This window comes from Simochromis diagramma, unplaced genomic scaffold (genome assembly GCF_900408965.1).
Source record: "Simochromis diagramma unplaced genomic scaffold, fSimDia1.1 OVJJ01000216.1, whole genome shotgun sequence".
Taxonomy (NCBI): Eukaryota; Metazoa; Chordata; class Actinopteri; order Cichliformes; family Cichlidae; genus Simochromis; species Simochromis diagramma.
The window spans coordinates 4,944,612-4,962,175 of NW_024386883.1; the positions used below are offsets into that span (position 1 = coordinate 4,944,612).

The 17,564-nt window shown below is 37.6% G+C and overlaps 2 protein-coding genes across 4 annotated transcripts; both read left to right on the top strand.

Moving 5' to 3' along the window:
* The first annotated feature begins 110 nt into the window (after positions 1–110).
* Positions 111–7,642, top strand: slc46a3 (solute carrier family 46 member 3). Of its 2 annotated transcripts, none has more exons than XM_040033214.1 (6): positions 111–250; positions 806–1,021; positions 2,405–3,287; positions 4,228–4,311; positions 4,548–4,704; positions 6,630–7,642. In XM_040033214.1, the coding sequence occupies exons 2-6, from the start codon at positions 827–829 to the stop codon at positions 6,745–6,747; spliced, it is 1,437 nt and encodes a 478-aa protein (XP_039889148.1). In that variant the 5' UTR covers positions 111–250; positions 806–826; the 3' UTR covers positions 6,748–7,642. The 2 variants fall into 2 exon arrangements, with proteins under 2 accessions (XP_039889148.1, XP_039889147.1); XM_040033213.1 differs by having other exon boundaries at positions 112–250; positions 818–1,021.
* Positions 7,643–8,455: 813 nt separating this feature from the next.
* LOC120734402 (solute carrier family 46 member 3-like) lies at positions 8,456–16,331 on the top strand. 2 transcript variants are annotated; one of them, XM_040033216.1, is made up of 6 exons: positions 8,456–8,585; positions 11,500–11,702; positions 12,724–13,603; positions 14,276–14,359; positions 14,599–14,755; positions 15,873–16,331. In XM_040033216.1, exons 2-6 carry the CDS (start codon positions 11,523–11,525, stop codon positions 15,979–15,981), a joined length of 1,410 nt encoding a protein of 469 aa, XP_039889150.1. In that variant the 5' UTR covers positions 8,456–8,585; positions 11,500–11,522; the 3' UTR covers positions 15,982–16,331. The 2 variants fall into 2 exon arrangements, with proteins under 2 accessions (XP_039889150.1, XP_039889151.1); XM_040033217.1 differs by lacking the exon at positions 8,456–8,585 and adding an exon at positions 8,611–8,742.
* Positions 16,332–17,564: the final 1,233 nt, after the last annotated feature.

Sequence of the window (17,564 nt, forward strand, 5' to 3'; positions counted from 1 at the left end):
CTACCCGACTTAAAAAAAGAACCCATGAAATGTTTTGAGCAATTCCACCTATGATTGACAGCTGCTTTAATCCAATGAGTCCAACAGAGAACACTGCCGTCCAATCGTGTGTGCCTAGAGGTGGGACGTCGGCATTTCATAACCTCTGACATTTCTGTATAAAACAAGCGCTCCGACCTTCATCATATAAACAACATTGGCCGGGGATAAGTAACTGTGATGTATGTGACCCTGACGATTTTTTAAACAGGTAGGCGTCAAACAGAGTTAGCACTGTCTTGTTTTTCACAATATGTTAGAGAAGGTTAATGCTCATCTGCTATCTTCCGGTGGGATCTCCTCCAGCTTGTCAAGCAGGAACGTCGTTAGATTGTCTACTATTCCATGTAATGTTTCAGCCTGTCAGGAAATGTTGTTTATCGACGTTGTAGTTCAATGTCTCTAAAACAACCAAACAAATAAAGTATGTTTGCTTCCATGCAGATCCTTTCTTATTATTTAAATCGACTCTCTGTTACCAGACTCTGCTTTGTTTGTTTGTTTGTTTTTCTGTTTGGTTGTTTTTTTTTGGAGGTGCCTGTTTACTTGTTTTCACGACTGTTAAAGATCCAAAAGTTTCAGCAAAATAAAATGTGCTTAGAAGTTTGGGTTTGATATTCTCATTTGAATTTTTACCACAACAATAACCGTGTATTATGCTGTATTTGATTGTTTTAAATATCTGACAGTGCAGTGTATTGTTAATTTTGTGACCTGTGTTCAGGCTTAAATCTAACTATCAACTGTCTTTCATATCTTCTCACGGGATACTTTTTAGCCCGTAAACATGAAGAGGCTTTTCCTTGTGGAGCCGGTGGTGGCCCTGTATGCTTTTGCCACTTTCCTCTACTATCCGCTTGTGCAACAGTATGCATACAGGAGAATCTGGCTGCAGGTGACAAACACCACTTACCTGAGCTCTGACAACACTTCCAGATGTGTGGCAAACAGCAACAGCAGCAATCAGTCTCACTATAATGAGGTTAGTCTTTAATCACTAAAGGCGTGTTATCCATTCCTGAAATTTGGAGTATCTTATTTTCTTTCTTTTTTCCCACCACACTGAAAACTAAAAACATTTTGAATATAGCAAGGATTGTTTAAGAATGAATGCCATGAAAAAAATCAATATTTGGTGCAAACATTCACCTTTAAACCAAGACACAGATTCTTTTAGGTCAACAGCTTCTCATGGTGTACACCATGAAACAACATGCCACCCAACATTGGGTGTCTGTCTGTAATTGTCTGTCTGTAGTGTGGTTATATTAAATGTAAGAGAAAGAGAGAACTTTAAGAAATTAATATAGCCACTACAGTGACCATCAAAATAATGAAAAAATATTGCCGTAAACAGTTTATTTTGCGACACCACGAAACAAACGATAGCGTAAAATGAAACGATAGACGTTTTTATATCGTCATCCGATATATATCGTTACATCGAACAGCCCTACATATACGGTATAACAAGTTGCCTACTTAGAATTTGTAATAGCATTACTAGTTCCATGTCTATTTTTAACGTTTTTATTCATACATTTTTCCCATAAACTTTTGACTTCCTCTCTTTCACAGTTTGGGTTACAAAGATTTTTTTAGCTTCTTTAGCGCAATAAGGTGACGTGCAAAGAATTTCTTGTGACTACAGGTCTGTGCTCATACAGATACCCACATACTGTGGTAGCTACACTATAGCTAAAAGGTGATAATCTTACAGAATACAGATATGATGGTACAATCTTTTTATTTGTAGGATGTTTGCAATAAACAAACAATTTTGTAACAAGGATGTAAAAGAGTATTGTTCTATGAGCCCCAAAAAGTTGATTCTGTTCATCTGGATGTAGTCCCTTCAGTGGGAGGATGATTAAGCATGCATCAAGACATTGTTCTATGAGGAACAATGTCATTTTACTTTAACATGCATGTATAGAATGAGAATTACACATAAAAGAGAAGTGAAAACCACAACAGGACAAAACTTGTGTTATCTGTAAATGGCCACAACAGCACCTGTTGTATTATAAAAAGCTTTTTTTCCCACCTCCCCTTTTAGTCCTGAACATTAAACGTTCTCATGAAATGTCTGAAAATAATTCGTTTTTAATTTTTTTTTTAAAAAGATTCTTCCACTGTTTAAGGTATGATCAAGATATTTTGATCTGGCTCCAAAAAAAATTCTTCTCCTTCAACATCCTCTATTTGTGCACCCCTGCACTGCTTCCATCACTCCTGTTAACAATAAATTCAGGTTCAAGAGTTGCTGTTGAGGACATCTAGCATTCCTCATAAATGCAAGCTGACAGAATTTAAAGGGCTTTACAACCACATTTTTTCTCTCTCTCTTTTTTTGCTTTTGCAGGAGGTACAGAGGCAGACATCTCTCTTCTCCGTTTACACAAACATCCTATCCACAGTCCCATCTTTGGTGGTCACTCTCATACTGGTGACCTACAGCGATCAAGGAGGACGCAAGATAGCCATCATCATGCCTATGATTGGCACATTGATCTACTCATTGTCTTTGCTGACTGTGTCCTACTTTGAACTCAGCATTTACTTGCTCTTTGGCTCCTCAATTCTTAGTGCTCTGTGTGGTGGTATGGGCACATTTCTGGGTGGCTGTTTTGCCTACATAGCAGACTTGTGCGAGGATGATCGTCAGAAGACATATCGCATGGCTGGATTGGAAATGATGATTGGCCTGTTGTCTGGACTGGCTGCATTATCGTCAGGCTACTTTCTGAGAACTGTGGGATTCAACTGGCCTTTCCTAACCTCTTCATTGATGCTCGTTTTGATCCTGCTCTATGCCATCTTTGTCCTTGAGGAGACTGTGAAGAAGGCTCCAACTGGTGCTGTTACTTTAGATGGATCTCCTTGGTATTTAGGCATGAAACAGATGCTCCGTGGGGTCTGCCAGATGCTTGCAGGGGCCAGCTGCAGGTGGAAAACTGTTCTGGCCCTTCTCATTATTATCTTCACTTGCGTTTCCTTTGCGTATGTAGGAGGGATCTCCGTGATAACACTGTACGAGCTCAGTGAGCCGCTGTGCTGGACTGAGATTTTGATTGGCTACGGCTCAGCACTCACCACCACTGTGTTCCTGACCAGCTTTGCAGGAGTGTCCCTGTTTACATACTGTGGTGTGCCCCAGCTGCTCATTGTCCTGTTGGGGATCCTGTCTGTTGTATCAGCCATGCTCACTGCGGCATTTGCTAAAACAACCTTGTTGATGTTTATAGGTGAGGAGGAAAATGCAACTATTGGAATGTACAGTAGTTTTGACTGAAGAGAAAGAAAATGAAGAGATTTACTTTTTAACCCATGTTTGTTTAAAAAAAAAAAAAAAAAGGTTATATATATATATATATATATATATATATATATATATATATATATATATATATATATATAACTTTTTTTATTTTTTTTTTTTTTAACAAGGTGTGCCATGAACTAAGTCCATAGTTTAGTTGTATCTGTTTTTAACACCCTGAATTAGGAAATAGCTTATATATAGTTTCTGACACAAATTTAGTCTTTATAGTGTTTTGCATCGATCTATTGTAGAATTTGTCTTAATATGTGGTATGAAAAGAGGAAAAATGCATCAACCAAAGCCTGTATCAGTGTTCATTGTGGGCACGATATTAAATGGTTGGGTGTAAAAACACAGAATGTGTCATATTAAAAAGAATAAGGACAATTTTAGCTGCAGGAAGTAGAAATGCCTTATGTGCTTTCTTTTTTTTTTTTTTTTTTTTTTTTTTTTCTTTTCCAGAAAAAGCACATAAGGCATTATAAACAGAGAAATGGCACCCCCAAAATACATTGCATGCTAGTGACTTGGATTACTAATTGACAGAATAGGACTTTTTATGGTGGCTTTATAAGGTGCACAACTACTACTAGAGACTCCTAATTTTTTTTTAGTGCATTGTAAACTTATAAACGGTGTAATTATGTTATCACTCATTTGCTTACTTTAATTATCTTATTGCAACAATCTACGTAATTGAAAACACACATCTGTTACATTTATAGATGCAACATACTTTTTTCATAAGTAACTAAACAATTTTGCAAATATTAATTTCCCCATGTATAGTTTTATGCAGTTACATTAAAACTACAGTGTGATGCATTATATAATGTTGATCTTCTGTTTTTCATTTGCCACAGTGAGGATACCAATGCTACTGTCTATCATGCCTTTCCCTGTACTGCGCTCCATGATGTCAAAGATTGTCCCAAAGTCTGAGCAGGGTGAGTGACTTTTCAGAGCTTTACATGAACCACAGAACCATGTCTGAGTGTGTTTGTAGAGCCAGAGTCCATTGAAGGATTGCCTGTTCCAGCAGCTTTGGCTCTCCAAGTTTCTGTTGAATTTAGCAGAGGGTTATCTTAAAACTATACACCAGAAGTTCTTAGTAACCCTATGACCTGCAGATTTATTTATTTTTTTCTGTTTGTCTGATTTTTTTTTTCCCTCTCTATTGCAGGAGCCCTGTTTGCCTGTCTTTCCTTTATGGAAAGTTTGTCCAATAATGTATCATCTGTAGTGTTCTATAGTGTTTATGCTGCTACGGTAGCGTGGTGCCCAGCCTTCGTCTTTCTGTTATCTGCAGGACTCTGTGTGATTCCTTTGACTGCCTTGGGGTAAGTCAATAAGTAGGCCAATGGATTTCCCACAACTTTAAAATAGCCAGGCCAGCATTTTTGCATCTTTTACTGCAAATTGCAATCTTACTAATAATTTGGGAAAACTGTCCTACTTTTCAGCCAGTTAGCCTTACTCAAGCCTATTCATCTGATCCAGTTCAAACTGTAGTTATAGATAGATAGATAGATAGATAGATAGATAGATAGATAGATAGATAGATAGATAGATAGATAGATAAAACTTTATTAATCGCTCGGGTGGGTTCCTCCAGGAAATTCGGTTTCTAATAGCGCAGCACTGACAGAAGTTACAGAATGTGAGCAGAAATATACCATATATACACAGATAGAAATACAGAGACATATATAAATACAGAGTATACAAAGGGATAAATAAGAATACAAGGGAATTGCACATTGTGCCGATGGTGAAGAAAATTAGTGCAATGTCTAATTTGAGACATTGCAGATAAGCAGTTGTCATTTTAGTTCAAAGTTGTTCAGTCACCAGTGTTTAACCTAGAGGAGAAGGGCTGCACACACAGGCATGTTGTTTGGGCTTTGTGATGACAATCATTGACAGAACAACACGCCTCAGACTCCTAAGTTTATCCATTGCAACTAAAATTACCCAACTGTAATTTTAGTCAGGAGGGAATAAAGGTCTCCAGCTATAAAGGTATAACCTTAGTCATTGTGCCTTTCATAACCGTTTTCTTTTTGAAACAGAAACTCACTTAATGGCTGTGATGCAATTAGCTGTAGAATTGTAGCTATAAAAGTAACCAGGGTTACGCTCTCTGAACAGACACTGCACTGGTAGTTATAATTGATGTGTAGAGTAATACATTTCCAAACTAATTTCCTGCTGTACCTCCCAGACATTATTAGTTTCCATTCATTTTACTATGTCATAAATATCAGTCACATGACATAGTTTAAGGTTATTCACCTCAGGTCTTGCTACTTTTGTTCATGTTACCGTGTATTTTTAGTGCATTGCTCACAGAAGCCATTATCTACCACCAAAACTCACTGTCCTGTATGTTGTTTATCCTGGATTATGTTAATGTTCAGTTTGACTGAAGGCATGTGAGGTTTTTTTTTTTTTTGGTGATCTGTGATCAGATTTCTAGTGAGATCAGACTTCACAACTCTGCACTGTGTGGATGGAGTTGCAAGTTACAAGCTGCCAAGTCACTGTTTATCAGTTATTTAGAAAAGGGAAGTGGTTCTGCTTAAGCAGGAAGAATTAGTTCCTCATTCGTTATCCAACTCCTTTTACAAAAGAAGTCCTCCCTTATAACTCATGACATGCATAGTATCCCTTCGATTTGATTTTTGGGCTGTTACAGCCTTGGCTTTGCTTTTAATTCAACTGAAGTTTAGTTGAATTTTTTTCCTGTTGAACTTTATTGCACTGGGGTGTAGTGAAAAACTCCTTCAGTGAGTAAAGCTGTTGTCACATTTCCCTACTATTACTTAGCGGCTATTCATAGAATAACAAAAGCACTGGTTTAGCAATTTTGTCTAACAACAGAACAACTAATTGAATTCAGCAAGAGACTATATTTTTCCTTTTGAGTGCATAGAGTGGTAGCATTTTCAAGCCACGTCAGCACTCAAATGAAACTGATGTGGTTTGGTTGTTGTTGTGCTTATTTGCTAAAAAGAAGCTGATGAGTCTTGTATGTAGCAGATGGTACAAAATGGGATTTTTTTCCCCCCCTTAAATATACATATCCACCACGTTGGTAGTTGTAGAAAGTGTATGGATGTAATCTTAAGAAGGGCTACTAGAGATGTAATGGAAGAAACGGACACAGAAACAGTTGGCCAGTTTATGTTGAGCTTTAGCAGACATGTATCTCCCTTTTTTATTTTGCTCTTATATCATCCCCCTTTTCTCCGCCTCATTTCAGCATGGTGAGCGTGATAGGAGTGGATGTTGCCACAGAGGTCCAAAGGCCAAAGCGTTTCAATTCAGAGGAGGAGAATCCTGTCCAAGATCAGAGTGACCACAGCCCTCTTCTTACCTGAGACGCCAGGACTACCAAACACTAACAGCACCTTGCTTGTTAAGATTTGTTTTTTTTGTTTTTTGTGTGTGTGTGTGTGTGTGTGTGTGTGTGTGTGTGTGTGTGTGTGTGTGTGTGTGTGTGTGTGTGTGTGTGTGATTTATTTTATGTGGTGTTAATATAGGTTACATTTTCTTCCTTTGTTGCTGTGCTTATTGGAGTTATGGGTAAACAGATTTCTCTACCTCTCAGGTTTAACAACCCCAGTTAAAATTGGTAGAAATCTCGAAGGTCTGAAGGTAGAAGTCTGACCATGACAATGACATTTTCAAAAACATTTTAAATGGATACATTTTAAATGTATATTATTTCTTTCTTTTTTTATTTTTTTTTAAATGTAGCAAATAAAATTTGACCTTGACATCACATTTTTGCTCAGGGAAAAGGTAAAAGACCAAGCCACAAATGGTAAAGGGGACTAAGAGTTATGGTAATCATTTCAAAGTATGAGGACTAAAGTTCTTTCTGGAAACAACCCACCACTCTGTATTATGACCAAACCGAAGACCTTGTGGACTGAATTGGTCACTTATTAGGTCTCTGCTTGCCTCGGGGTACGACCAGGTTGAAAAGCTCAGTTTTCCATACTATCAATTAAAACCTTTCCAATTATCTGGAGAATATCAACAAACTAAATAAAGGAAAGTGTTGTGGGATTTTCTTTCACACTTTGGTTTTTGAGAAAAACAGAAGAAGAAAGCACCAGCACAATTATGCCACTACATACCTGAAGTTTGTAAGATTCAACCTCTGTTCAGGTTTTGTTGTAGCTAAGTTACTACATTTTGGGTGTAATAGTCTTAATTATTGTGTCAACACAATATTCACAACAGTCTAATAAAAATAAAAAATGTTTACCACTGTGGGCCAAGCTTCTGTATTTTAATACAGACTGAAAATTCACAACTAAATATCAGCACGACATCATTTATCTTCTTAAAACTGTATCAAACAAGGTGATGTTTAATAAATATGTATGATTTTTTTTCTGATGGAGATGAAATGCTAAGAACATTTTTAAATGCAATACTGTTTTCTATACCCAGTGACCTTCATAACAAACATAAAAAATTGTTTCTAATTTTCTAGCTAAATCCCAGCACAATGTGATTCTGCAGAAAAAAAATCATTTCATTCATTCAACATTCCTGTCACTTTTTTTGGGGGGGGGAAGGTTACTTTTACACATCCTTTATTTATCCAGGTAAAAAGTGTCATTGACATTAAAAATGTCTTTTTCAAGAGAGATCTGTAATATATAACATCACAGTTTTAAAAATATATTGTATATATTGGCCAAAAAGGACCGGATTAATTATAATGTAGGTAAAATAACACAGAGTACTTGTAAAACAGGCCATTTCTGTATTTTATAGCTCCTCCATAATTCGTATTGACTACAGTCTATTTACCAATCTAAATCAAGATATTAGACACTTAAAAACCATAGAAGCATTACTAATTGCTTTGGCAGTTCATCACTTTTTCCTGCTTACTGAATGTCTGTAAATTATATGATAGCCAATATGTACACCACTATTGCAAGTGTACTGTTTTCTAACATAGTCCCATTTAGGTCACCTGATGTTAGGTTTTTTCTATATGAAATTAGTACATGGAAAAAAAAAAAAAACCTCGTCAGAGAGCTTCAGACAGCCAGCCGGCCTCACAGGTGAACTGAATTGGGACTTTAATTACCAGAAACTCTGGCTGGCCAATCAACCTGCCTGGTTCGCTTTTACTTTTACTGTCAGGCAGGAGGCCCACTGGCAGTGTCCATTTTCCAACGTCCTAAAAAAGGTAAGGCCGCACTTGGTAAAATTCTGGTCGTGTTTTATTCAATCGGTGTGGTACTTCACCATAGATTTATCACATATTAAACCTCATGATACCTAACGCCACGGATTTACCACCATTCTCTGTGCTTCGGTGCCATATTTACTAGAAATTAGACAAGGTGAGTTTCCGCGTGCTTTAGTTACTCCATGTTTAATTCATATCGTTGACCTCAGGGTAAGGTCAAAAGCTCTAATTCAAAAGCAGAATCTATCAAGTATACCAAAAGTAACCTGAATTTTGCAGCACTTGGCTTGACGGTCTTTAGATAAAGTAAGCCAGACAAATCACTCCGCTCACAGCTAAATATCTGCAAGTACACTGACGTCAGCTGCTATGATGTCCCCGTGACAACAACCCCGTGACAATAGCGTGTGAGAGTGTTTAAGTTTTTTAGTCATATTGGAAAATCTATCCAAGGCTAGTACTCCCGACCCTTTTATTGATTGTGTTAACAATATTAGTTGGACCTTTATTCTTTTCTTCAGTCCGAGCAAACGGAACAACTTCTATTGACTTTATTGATCGTTGACTTCGTCCAAAAAGCCTGTTTAGCGTACAAGTCTGAGTATGTTCATACTGAGATGAGGGGAAATGAGCGTTGTACTCCAGAGAGGGGCCATCTTAAACTGAGTCACTTATCGGGGCAGCAGACTATACACCCAATGCGCTCCCAGGCTGGTGCCTACCTGCTCACTATTGCCACTCCTGAGAGTTCTCTCAGTTCATGAAATTTAGTCAATGTGTCACATACTTGACGAACTGATATGAAGCAGCTGCCTCAAATGCTGTTTCATTTCCTCATTCATGCGTTTTCTTTCAAAGTGCCCTCTGTATGTCCTCCTTCACAACCTCTATTGTTTTCATATTTACTGTTAAACTGGTCTCCTTATTCGTTCGCGCACATTCTGACTTGGTTTGAGAGACATTAATTCCTCTTCTCTCCAGAGCATAGTTCCACCTCTGCAGGCTCTCATCTAGCTGCTCCCCCACTCTCACTATAAATGTCCAAACATGTGAAGACTGAACCTCAACTGCAAAGCACCCGAAGCAAATTTATGTCCATAATTAAACTGCCTCATCTGCACTTACTGTGTGAGTTTTATCCCTTCAGGTTATAGTGGAATGATTAGATTTAAAAAATCAAGTGGATCTCACTAATTAAAATCACTCTCTCCTCCCCTCCTGGTCTTTTTGAGATAAATGTCATGATCCACTGGTATGTATTATTATTATTTCTCTGTAGACTGGATTGCAGTAGAAGCTCTGCCCTTTATTTTCTTGTTCCCATGGTGAATCCTCGTATTGGAGCTCCACTGATGACTACTTTGTTTCATTACTCATGCACGCTCTGAGCACAAACTAAACATACTCAGGGCAGACTGAAGAAACTCAGATTTTCTGGAAAATGAGTTTCTCATGTTGGATTGAAGTTTGACTCCGGTTCTTAAACCTGCGTTCTGGATCTACTTTATTTACTTTGTGCTTCCCTCTGTCTGATTGAACACCTGTGAAATCAATGAATGAAGCGATTTAGAGCTTCCTTCCTCTTTCACAAACTATTAGTGTCATTTTTGGGATGATCACTAGCCCAAATGTCATGTTGGAAAACTGGCTTTCTTTAAGTGAAAATGCAAACTCCTACTGGGAGGAAAAAAAACTTGTATAAATCTGTCTTGTTTTACAGAAGGAAAAAATAGTTGTCTGTCTTTTCCTCAGTAATATCTTTCATTGCTTTTAATATTGCAGATAATACATAGTACAAATTGTTAATGTTTGCCCTTGTTTAGTTTTATATCCCACTTGTATTTCATGAAGGACTAGTTTGAGGTTGTGTTATACATACGATTGAATTTTTGCACACTCCAGTCCTCTTAGTCTCTAAAGTCTGGTTGTTTAACATCAAACCAGTCAGTTCTGGGGATTAGCTGGTGGCAACTGCACACTGGGGTACTCCTCCAAGAACACCATGTTAAGGCTGCTTTGTTTGCATTCACGCTGCTTATAGGAAGCCAGCATTAGGTAAGTTCACAACCTTTTGTTGTGAACTTTTACTTTCTTGTGGTGCTGTTTCAGTTTCCCTGATATGGCACTGGTGCATGGTGTGTGTGGTGTATGCCTTGTCACAAGTTGAGGGGAAAAGCTGAGTCAAAACGGCATTCTATGATTAGGGGAAAAATGTATTTAACGGTTTTATTTCTGTTTTGTACTGAAAAAAAGTCAAGAACTGTTTTTACACTCAGTGTGTGTGTGTGTGTGGGGCAAGATAAGCAGTCATATGTTGTGCTTATCTTGCTAAGTACCATTTTTACAGAGCAATAATTTAAAGATTTCTATATTTAATCAGTATTTTTATACCATGTTGGTATATTACTCCAGGCTCTCTGGTTAGATATTATACCAGTGAGTCTGTGACAGTCTTTTTGATATAATCTCCAAATATCGCACAAACCTGAATGCTGGCTATATACACTAAAGTAGCACAGTTGGAGTAGAATACCACAGAATGTTTGATACAGTATACAATTGATCAGTAATGTAATGCAGTTTTCTTGAATAAATAAAATACAAACCCAATCAAACAAATATTGCCCATGCAGACAGTTTCTTATACATTGAATCAGAACTGTAGTTTTTAGTGGAGTAGAGTAACTGTTGTGGGGTTTGTTTTCTTTTTTGTTTTGTTTTTTAAATCCTATGTTTTGTACAGTTGCAACACTATAAAATCACTGACCAACTGGTTTCACCTGTTTTAGATTGCTTTCTTTTCTTAAACTATAGTACAAGAATGACCATGCCTTCTTCAGGCATGTGGAGTGATCAAGTTTTAGTTGTCACTTGAGTTCAAATCTAATCATTGTCCTTGTTTCTTGTTCAGGACATTTTCCAGCTGTCCTCAGAATGAAGCGTCTCTTGCTTCCGGAGCCTGTGATGGCCCTGTGCACTTTTTCCTATTTTCTCAATGCTCCACTTATGCAGCAATATGTTTACCGGAGACTCTGGGCGCAGATGACAAACACCACCTATCTCATCTCTGACACATCCGGATGTACAACAAGCAACAGCTCAAGCAGTTATGAGGTTTGTCATTAATCTCTGGCTCCAAGGTAGGATTCATGGGTACCAAAAATGGAAGGACCTACTATAAAATAAGGGCATGCACAGTTACAGCTATCAGTTAAGTGGCGTAAAACACAAATCAGCATTAGCTGCATTTGCATTATACTCTTCTTAAAACTGTTGCACTGAATACTGTCATTGATACTGTAGCAGGAAAATTCATATTTAATGCTCATTTCAGATAAGATCTAGCATTACTTAGAAATTTACAAGTGCACGTGAAAGTTTCTTCAACTGAATTTGGTTTTGGCTTTAATGTTGTTTTTTTGCATGAACGATTTAGGAATTACAACCATTTCTATACAGAGTCCTCTATTTCAGAGACTTTGAAATAACTGAACAATAACAATTTTAAATATAAGGATTATTCCTAATACTTCACTGAGAATAATATGATGAATGACAGAACTGTAGAGCACAGAGCGCCAAATACAGTTTCTTCTCACTTTGGGATGCTCTTCTAGCCCCTTACTGCAGCCACCTTCAATTGTTGCTTGTTTTTGGGTCTCTGACCTCAGGGATCAGGTGACTGAAGAATATCTCAAGACAGTATTTCTTGGTATTAAGAAACTCTTGGGTTGCTTTTGCAGTATGCTTTATCCATATGGATGGCTTTGAAACACTTGGAATCAACTGCAGGGAGCATCCCTTTGAATACTGGCTGTGAAGCTGCTTTTCAGTCAGTTGTGTTATTACTTTTGACCCTCTGTTAATGGGGCAATATATAAAAATGGCTGTAATTTCAAAACAGTTGAATTTTGTATTGTTATTAAATTGATTAAGTTCTAAGATGATTTGAATCTTAAAAGTTGGACTTTACTTACCAATCTTTGTGTTTTATTTTTAAAATCCACTCTGGGGTTATACAGAGGAAAAACTTGAAAAATGTCTGTGTCCAAAAACACAGTTACCAAGCTGTATTTTGGTGAGTTTGCTTTTGCAGTTAAAATTAAGTCTGTTTTGTGTCTCTCTGCATTTCTAGGGCGTACAGAAGCAGGCATCTCTCTTCTCCCTTTACACAGATGTCCTCTGCACAATCCCATCTTTGTTGGTCATTCTCTTGCTGGTGACCTACAGCGACAGAGCAGGGCGCAAAATCACAATCATCATACCTGTGATTGGCATGTTAATCAATACCTTGGCCTACCTGACTGTATCCTATTTTGAGCTCAACATTTACCTTCTCATTGGCTCCTCAATCCTCAGCGCTTTGTGTGGCGGCTTGGGCACATTTCTGGGTGGCTGTTTTGCCTACATAGCAGACCTGTGTGACACCCGTCGCAAGAAGACTCTGCGCATGGCTGGAGTGGACATGATGATTGGCGTGTTGGCTGGCGGGGCTTCAATATCAACAGGCTACTTCCTGAAAACTGCAGGATTTAACTGGCCTTTCCTAACATCTGCGTTGATACTGTGTTTGAGCCTAATCTATGCAGTCTTTGTCCTTGAGGAGACAATAAAGCCTCCATCAGATGTCGTTATTATGGATTTGGCACCTCAGCGCTCAGCCATAAAACAGATGGTCTGTGGGGTCTACCAGATGCTTGCAGGGGCTAGTCGTAGTTGTAAAATTGCTTTGGCCCTCCTCATTGTCATCTTTATCAGCTTTTCCTTTGCATATATTGGTGGGGTCTCTATGATAACGCTGTATGAGCTCAATAAGCCCCTGTGCTGGACTGAGATTTTGATTGGCTACGGCTCAGCACTGACCACCACTGTGTTCCTGACTAGCTTTGTGGGAGTGTCCTTATTTACATGCTGTGGTGTGCCCCAGCTGTTCATTGTCCTGTTTGGGATCCTGTCTCTGGTGACAAGCATGGTGATGACAGCGTTTGCTGAGACCACCTTATTTATGTTTGTAGGTGAGGGGGAGCGGCTTTACATTTTAGCACTCTTAACTAGGCAATCAGAATACTGGAACTCTGCAAATTGCTTAAGTAATTTATATCCATAAAACCCTGCCATATTGAGCAAGATGTGTTTGTGCTGCTCTGCCATGATGAGTAAAAGTAAGCTGATCATGCTAGACTCGCAGGCTGGTTTGAAGACTCTGCCATCTTGGTTTTTTAGTAAAACTATTCAAAATCTATTAGCTCTCAAGTCGACACATTTTGTCAGAGCTACAAAAAGAGGAAAACTGCATTAATGTCAACACCAGTAGAATATTGTTCTATTTGCACAATCAGTGAGGTAGATGCGATTACAACTGCAGACGCATCATAGCTGCAAAGTTCTGAATTGTCTTTGCCTACAGTATAGATTTATAGACTCAATCAAACACTATAAATCTGCATTACTAACTGGAAGTAACCAATGGGTTTTTGTCCAATTTAATCCTCAGTTACCACTGTTTTGCATAATCCTCTTGTATCTAATGCTGTCTAAGAGATGTGCATCTTTATCAATGAACAGGAAATTAACATTAAACAAATCTAAAATGTTCATTGGCCCAGATTTCAATGTAGTTATATTATAATGCTGAAGTATTTTGCATAATATAAAAGTAATTGTCTGTTATGCATTTTCCCCTCCAGCAATTGGATCAATGGTTCTGTCTAAAATGCCTTTCCCTGTTCTGCGCGCCATGATGTCAGAGATCATCTCAAAGTCTGAGCAGGGTGAGTGAGTTTAGTACTTTACAAGAACCACAAAACCATGTCTGAGAGTGTTTGTGGAGTTAGTCCATTGAAGGATGGCACATTCCAGAAGCTTGTGGGTGCACTTAAAAACGAAGCACTTTAAGTTTCTGTTGGATTTGACAGAATTAAACTCTTAATCTTTAGGGTTTGTGTAACCCTTTCACCTTCTGAGCATGGTGGTGGTGGTGTTACTGTTATGATTGTTATTTATTTTACAGGAGCCCTGTTTGCCTTTATGTACTTTCTGGAGATTATAAGCAACAAGGTATCGACTGGAGTCTTTAACAGTATTTATGCTGCTACGGTGTCATGGTGCCCTGGCTTTGTGTTCCTGTTGTCTGCAGGACTCTGTGGGATCCCTTTGTCTGTTATTGGGTAAGCTAATAATTATGCCTTAAGTGTAACAAAGTTTCAAAGGATCATACCACTGCCTCTGCAAGTTTGACTAAAAACCAGAGATGATGTACATGAGTTGTGACAAAATGATTTATTACTATAAGACAATAACAGTAACTGAGTGAACTAATTAAATAATACAATATATTTCAAAGTTCAAAATATAAGAAATAGCTCAATTTTAAATATCAAGAATATTACAGAGGTGAAATGTATATGATTGACATCTAAAAACAGGCTGTAATCACCGTAAACTTTAAACAGTACGTCTGTGTCACTGTATGTTTTAGCATTTTACATACATGTAGCATCCTCAAAACTCGGTGGTACATTCAAGGCTGCTTTCATGTGACATTATTATTTGTCAATAGAAGTATGTCATTGAGGTAAAGTACCTGAAGGTGTTTGCCGAATTTTAACCGCGGTGTATTTATTCAGTAAACCAAAAAAGGAGCAGTTTCCTTGTTAAGAGCGACTTGGCAGAAATGTTTTAAGCTTTCTAAGTTGACTAGAAAAGCATTTCTGCTCGACTGGGCACTTGGAAATTAGAGGACTCAGTTCCTCTTACTAATCCAACTTTTTCTCACCGGTCAAGTTCCTCTTTTGCATGTTAATATACATCTCTAGTATCCTCATAATGTCTATTTTCTTTAACACAAGTTTTGAGCTTTGTTGAACCAATTGCTTTATTTAATATAACTTAAAAAAAATCAAATTAAAAACACATGCTTTTATTGCGTCTTTTAAGAAAAAGACAAACTGCTTTATATAAAAGGCATCAACCAGAGCAACTGCCACAAAAAAATCTGCCAAATCAAACATGTGGAACTGTCTGCTGTAGTTCCCTGTGAACTGTGTACAGCACTGTATATACCAGATGTTCTTTTTCGTATGTATGTCTTACTGTAACATTGGAAAAATGGCCGTACTTTGGTAGTTTCTTGGAGCTATGTTGGGCATGTGCCTGTCAGAAGGGTAATGAACATATGTATTAAGAAAGCATGATGATAGGGAAAAATGGATGCACAGTTGGATGGAACTGCTAATATAGTACCATATCCTTTTTCTGCTTAACACCTGTTTGTTCTCATTTCAGGGTGGTGGTTCTGATGAAAGTAGATGTTACCCAAGAAGCCCAAATGACAAATCCTTTGATCTTAGAGGAGGAGAACCCTCTTGAAGGTCCTAGTCGGAGTCCTCCTTAACTGAGACTCTTGGTCTAAGATTTTTCTTGGATTCGTCTTTGTTGTTTTCTGGCTTCATGTGTTGCTAATGTAGATTGCCGTTGAGTTAACTTAAGTTACAATGAACTTGTGTTAATATTTAATATTAATGTGCACCATAAAATATATTTGAACTAGGTGAAGACCGAGACAAACTCACAAAAATGCATAAAATTCATCAGCTTTAATGTTAATACTGTTTTGATACATGTTAAATAAAAATCTTGACTATCAAGTTTGTGTTTATCTAGAACTCAATCATTTATGTAATCCACCAGATGCGCATTGTTGATGTATTATGTTTATCAAAGCTGTCAGCAGAATTTACAATATACATGAAAACACCTGGAAACAAGTGGAGCAAGTTCAGCTCATAAGCCAGAAGGGATTTTTGAGGAAATCCTTATTTTCTCTTAAATAAAATATATTTTAAAAGTTCATGGTTCTTCTTTAGTGTTAATATTCTAAGGAATAACTATAAGGAAGGAAAGCCCTTAATAGCATTTTAACAGACTTGAATAAAAGAGTAACATGTTCTTGGCCTTCCTAAAATCTCTAGTATATTCAACAGCCTCCCATTGAAACTAATCTGATCTAATTTACCTGGACAAAAGCTGAATAATCTTTGGTAATGATTTTGGGTGTGCATTTAAAGCGCAATCCTTGCTCTTGTCAGGGGTATCCAGAGCCCAGGAAGTAGCAGAAGTCCAGTAAACGTCACTATCAAATCAGCCCCTTCTCATCACAGAAGTTACTGCAACACCTCACTCATTTGGAAAAATATTCTGGGCCACAACAGAAGAATGGTTAAGTGGTGTCATGTCTTTTGTATATCGACCACTAGATGCCACTCTTGGTCCAGGCTTGAAACTTGGAGTATTAATCTCAGAACTACTGTGTGGTTCCTTTGTTTTCTTTTTCCTTTTTCCATGCATTGTCTTCAAAAATGAAGAAAAACTCTTTTGAACTTCTCATATGTTTAAACTTTTCATTTACGGTATATATGCTGAATGTATTACTATGGACTTCATTACCTTGTTAGTCCAGCCAAGGTTTAACTGAATGATCTGATAACCTGTTAAGAGCCACATCATGTCTTGGGATACATTTAATGCAATCAATGCTCCCAAAGTGATGTGGAGAATATTCTAATAAGTGTGATGATAATAACAAACATTACACAGTATTTCCATCCCTCTTTGTCTTCTGTATAGAAAGAACTTTACTCAGTGGACATGTATATGAAACAGTTTGTCTTACACTTGAATCTCAATTCAATTATCAGAGTTTTCCATGTAAATAATTAACCTACACATGATGCTTCATAGTTTAGGTAAAGTTTAAACTTTGTGCTGTTGTGTTTTGATTGCAGCTGTGTTGAGAGATGGGACTTACACATGAGAGCAGGAAATGTTACAACCGAGGTTCATGTTCAGTGTGGTGACCAGGCTATTTCTGCCTTTAATATAGAGGACCACCTTGCACTTAAGAGAAACACAATCTTGTTGCTTTTTAAAATTGCAGACGTAAAACATGACAGTTAAAGTGTGCTCAATATACTTTTC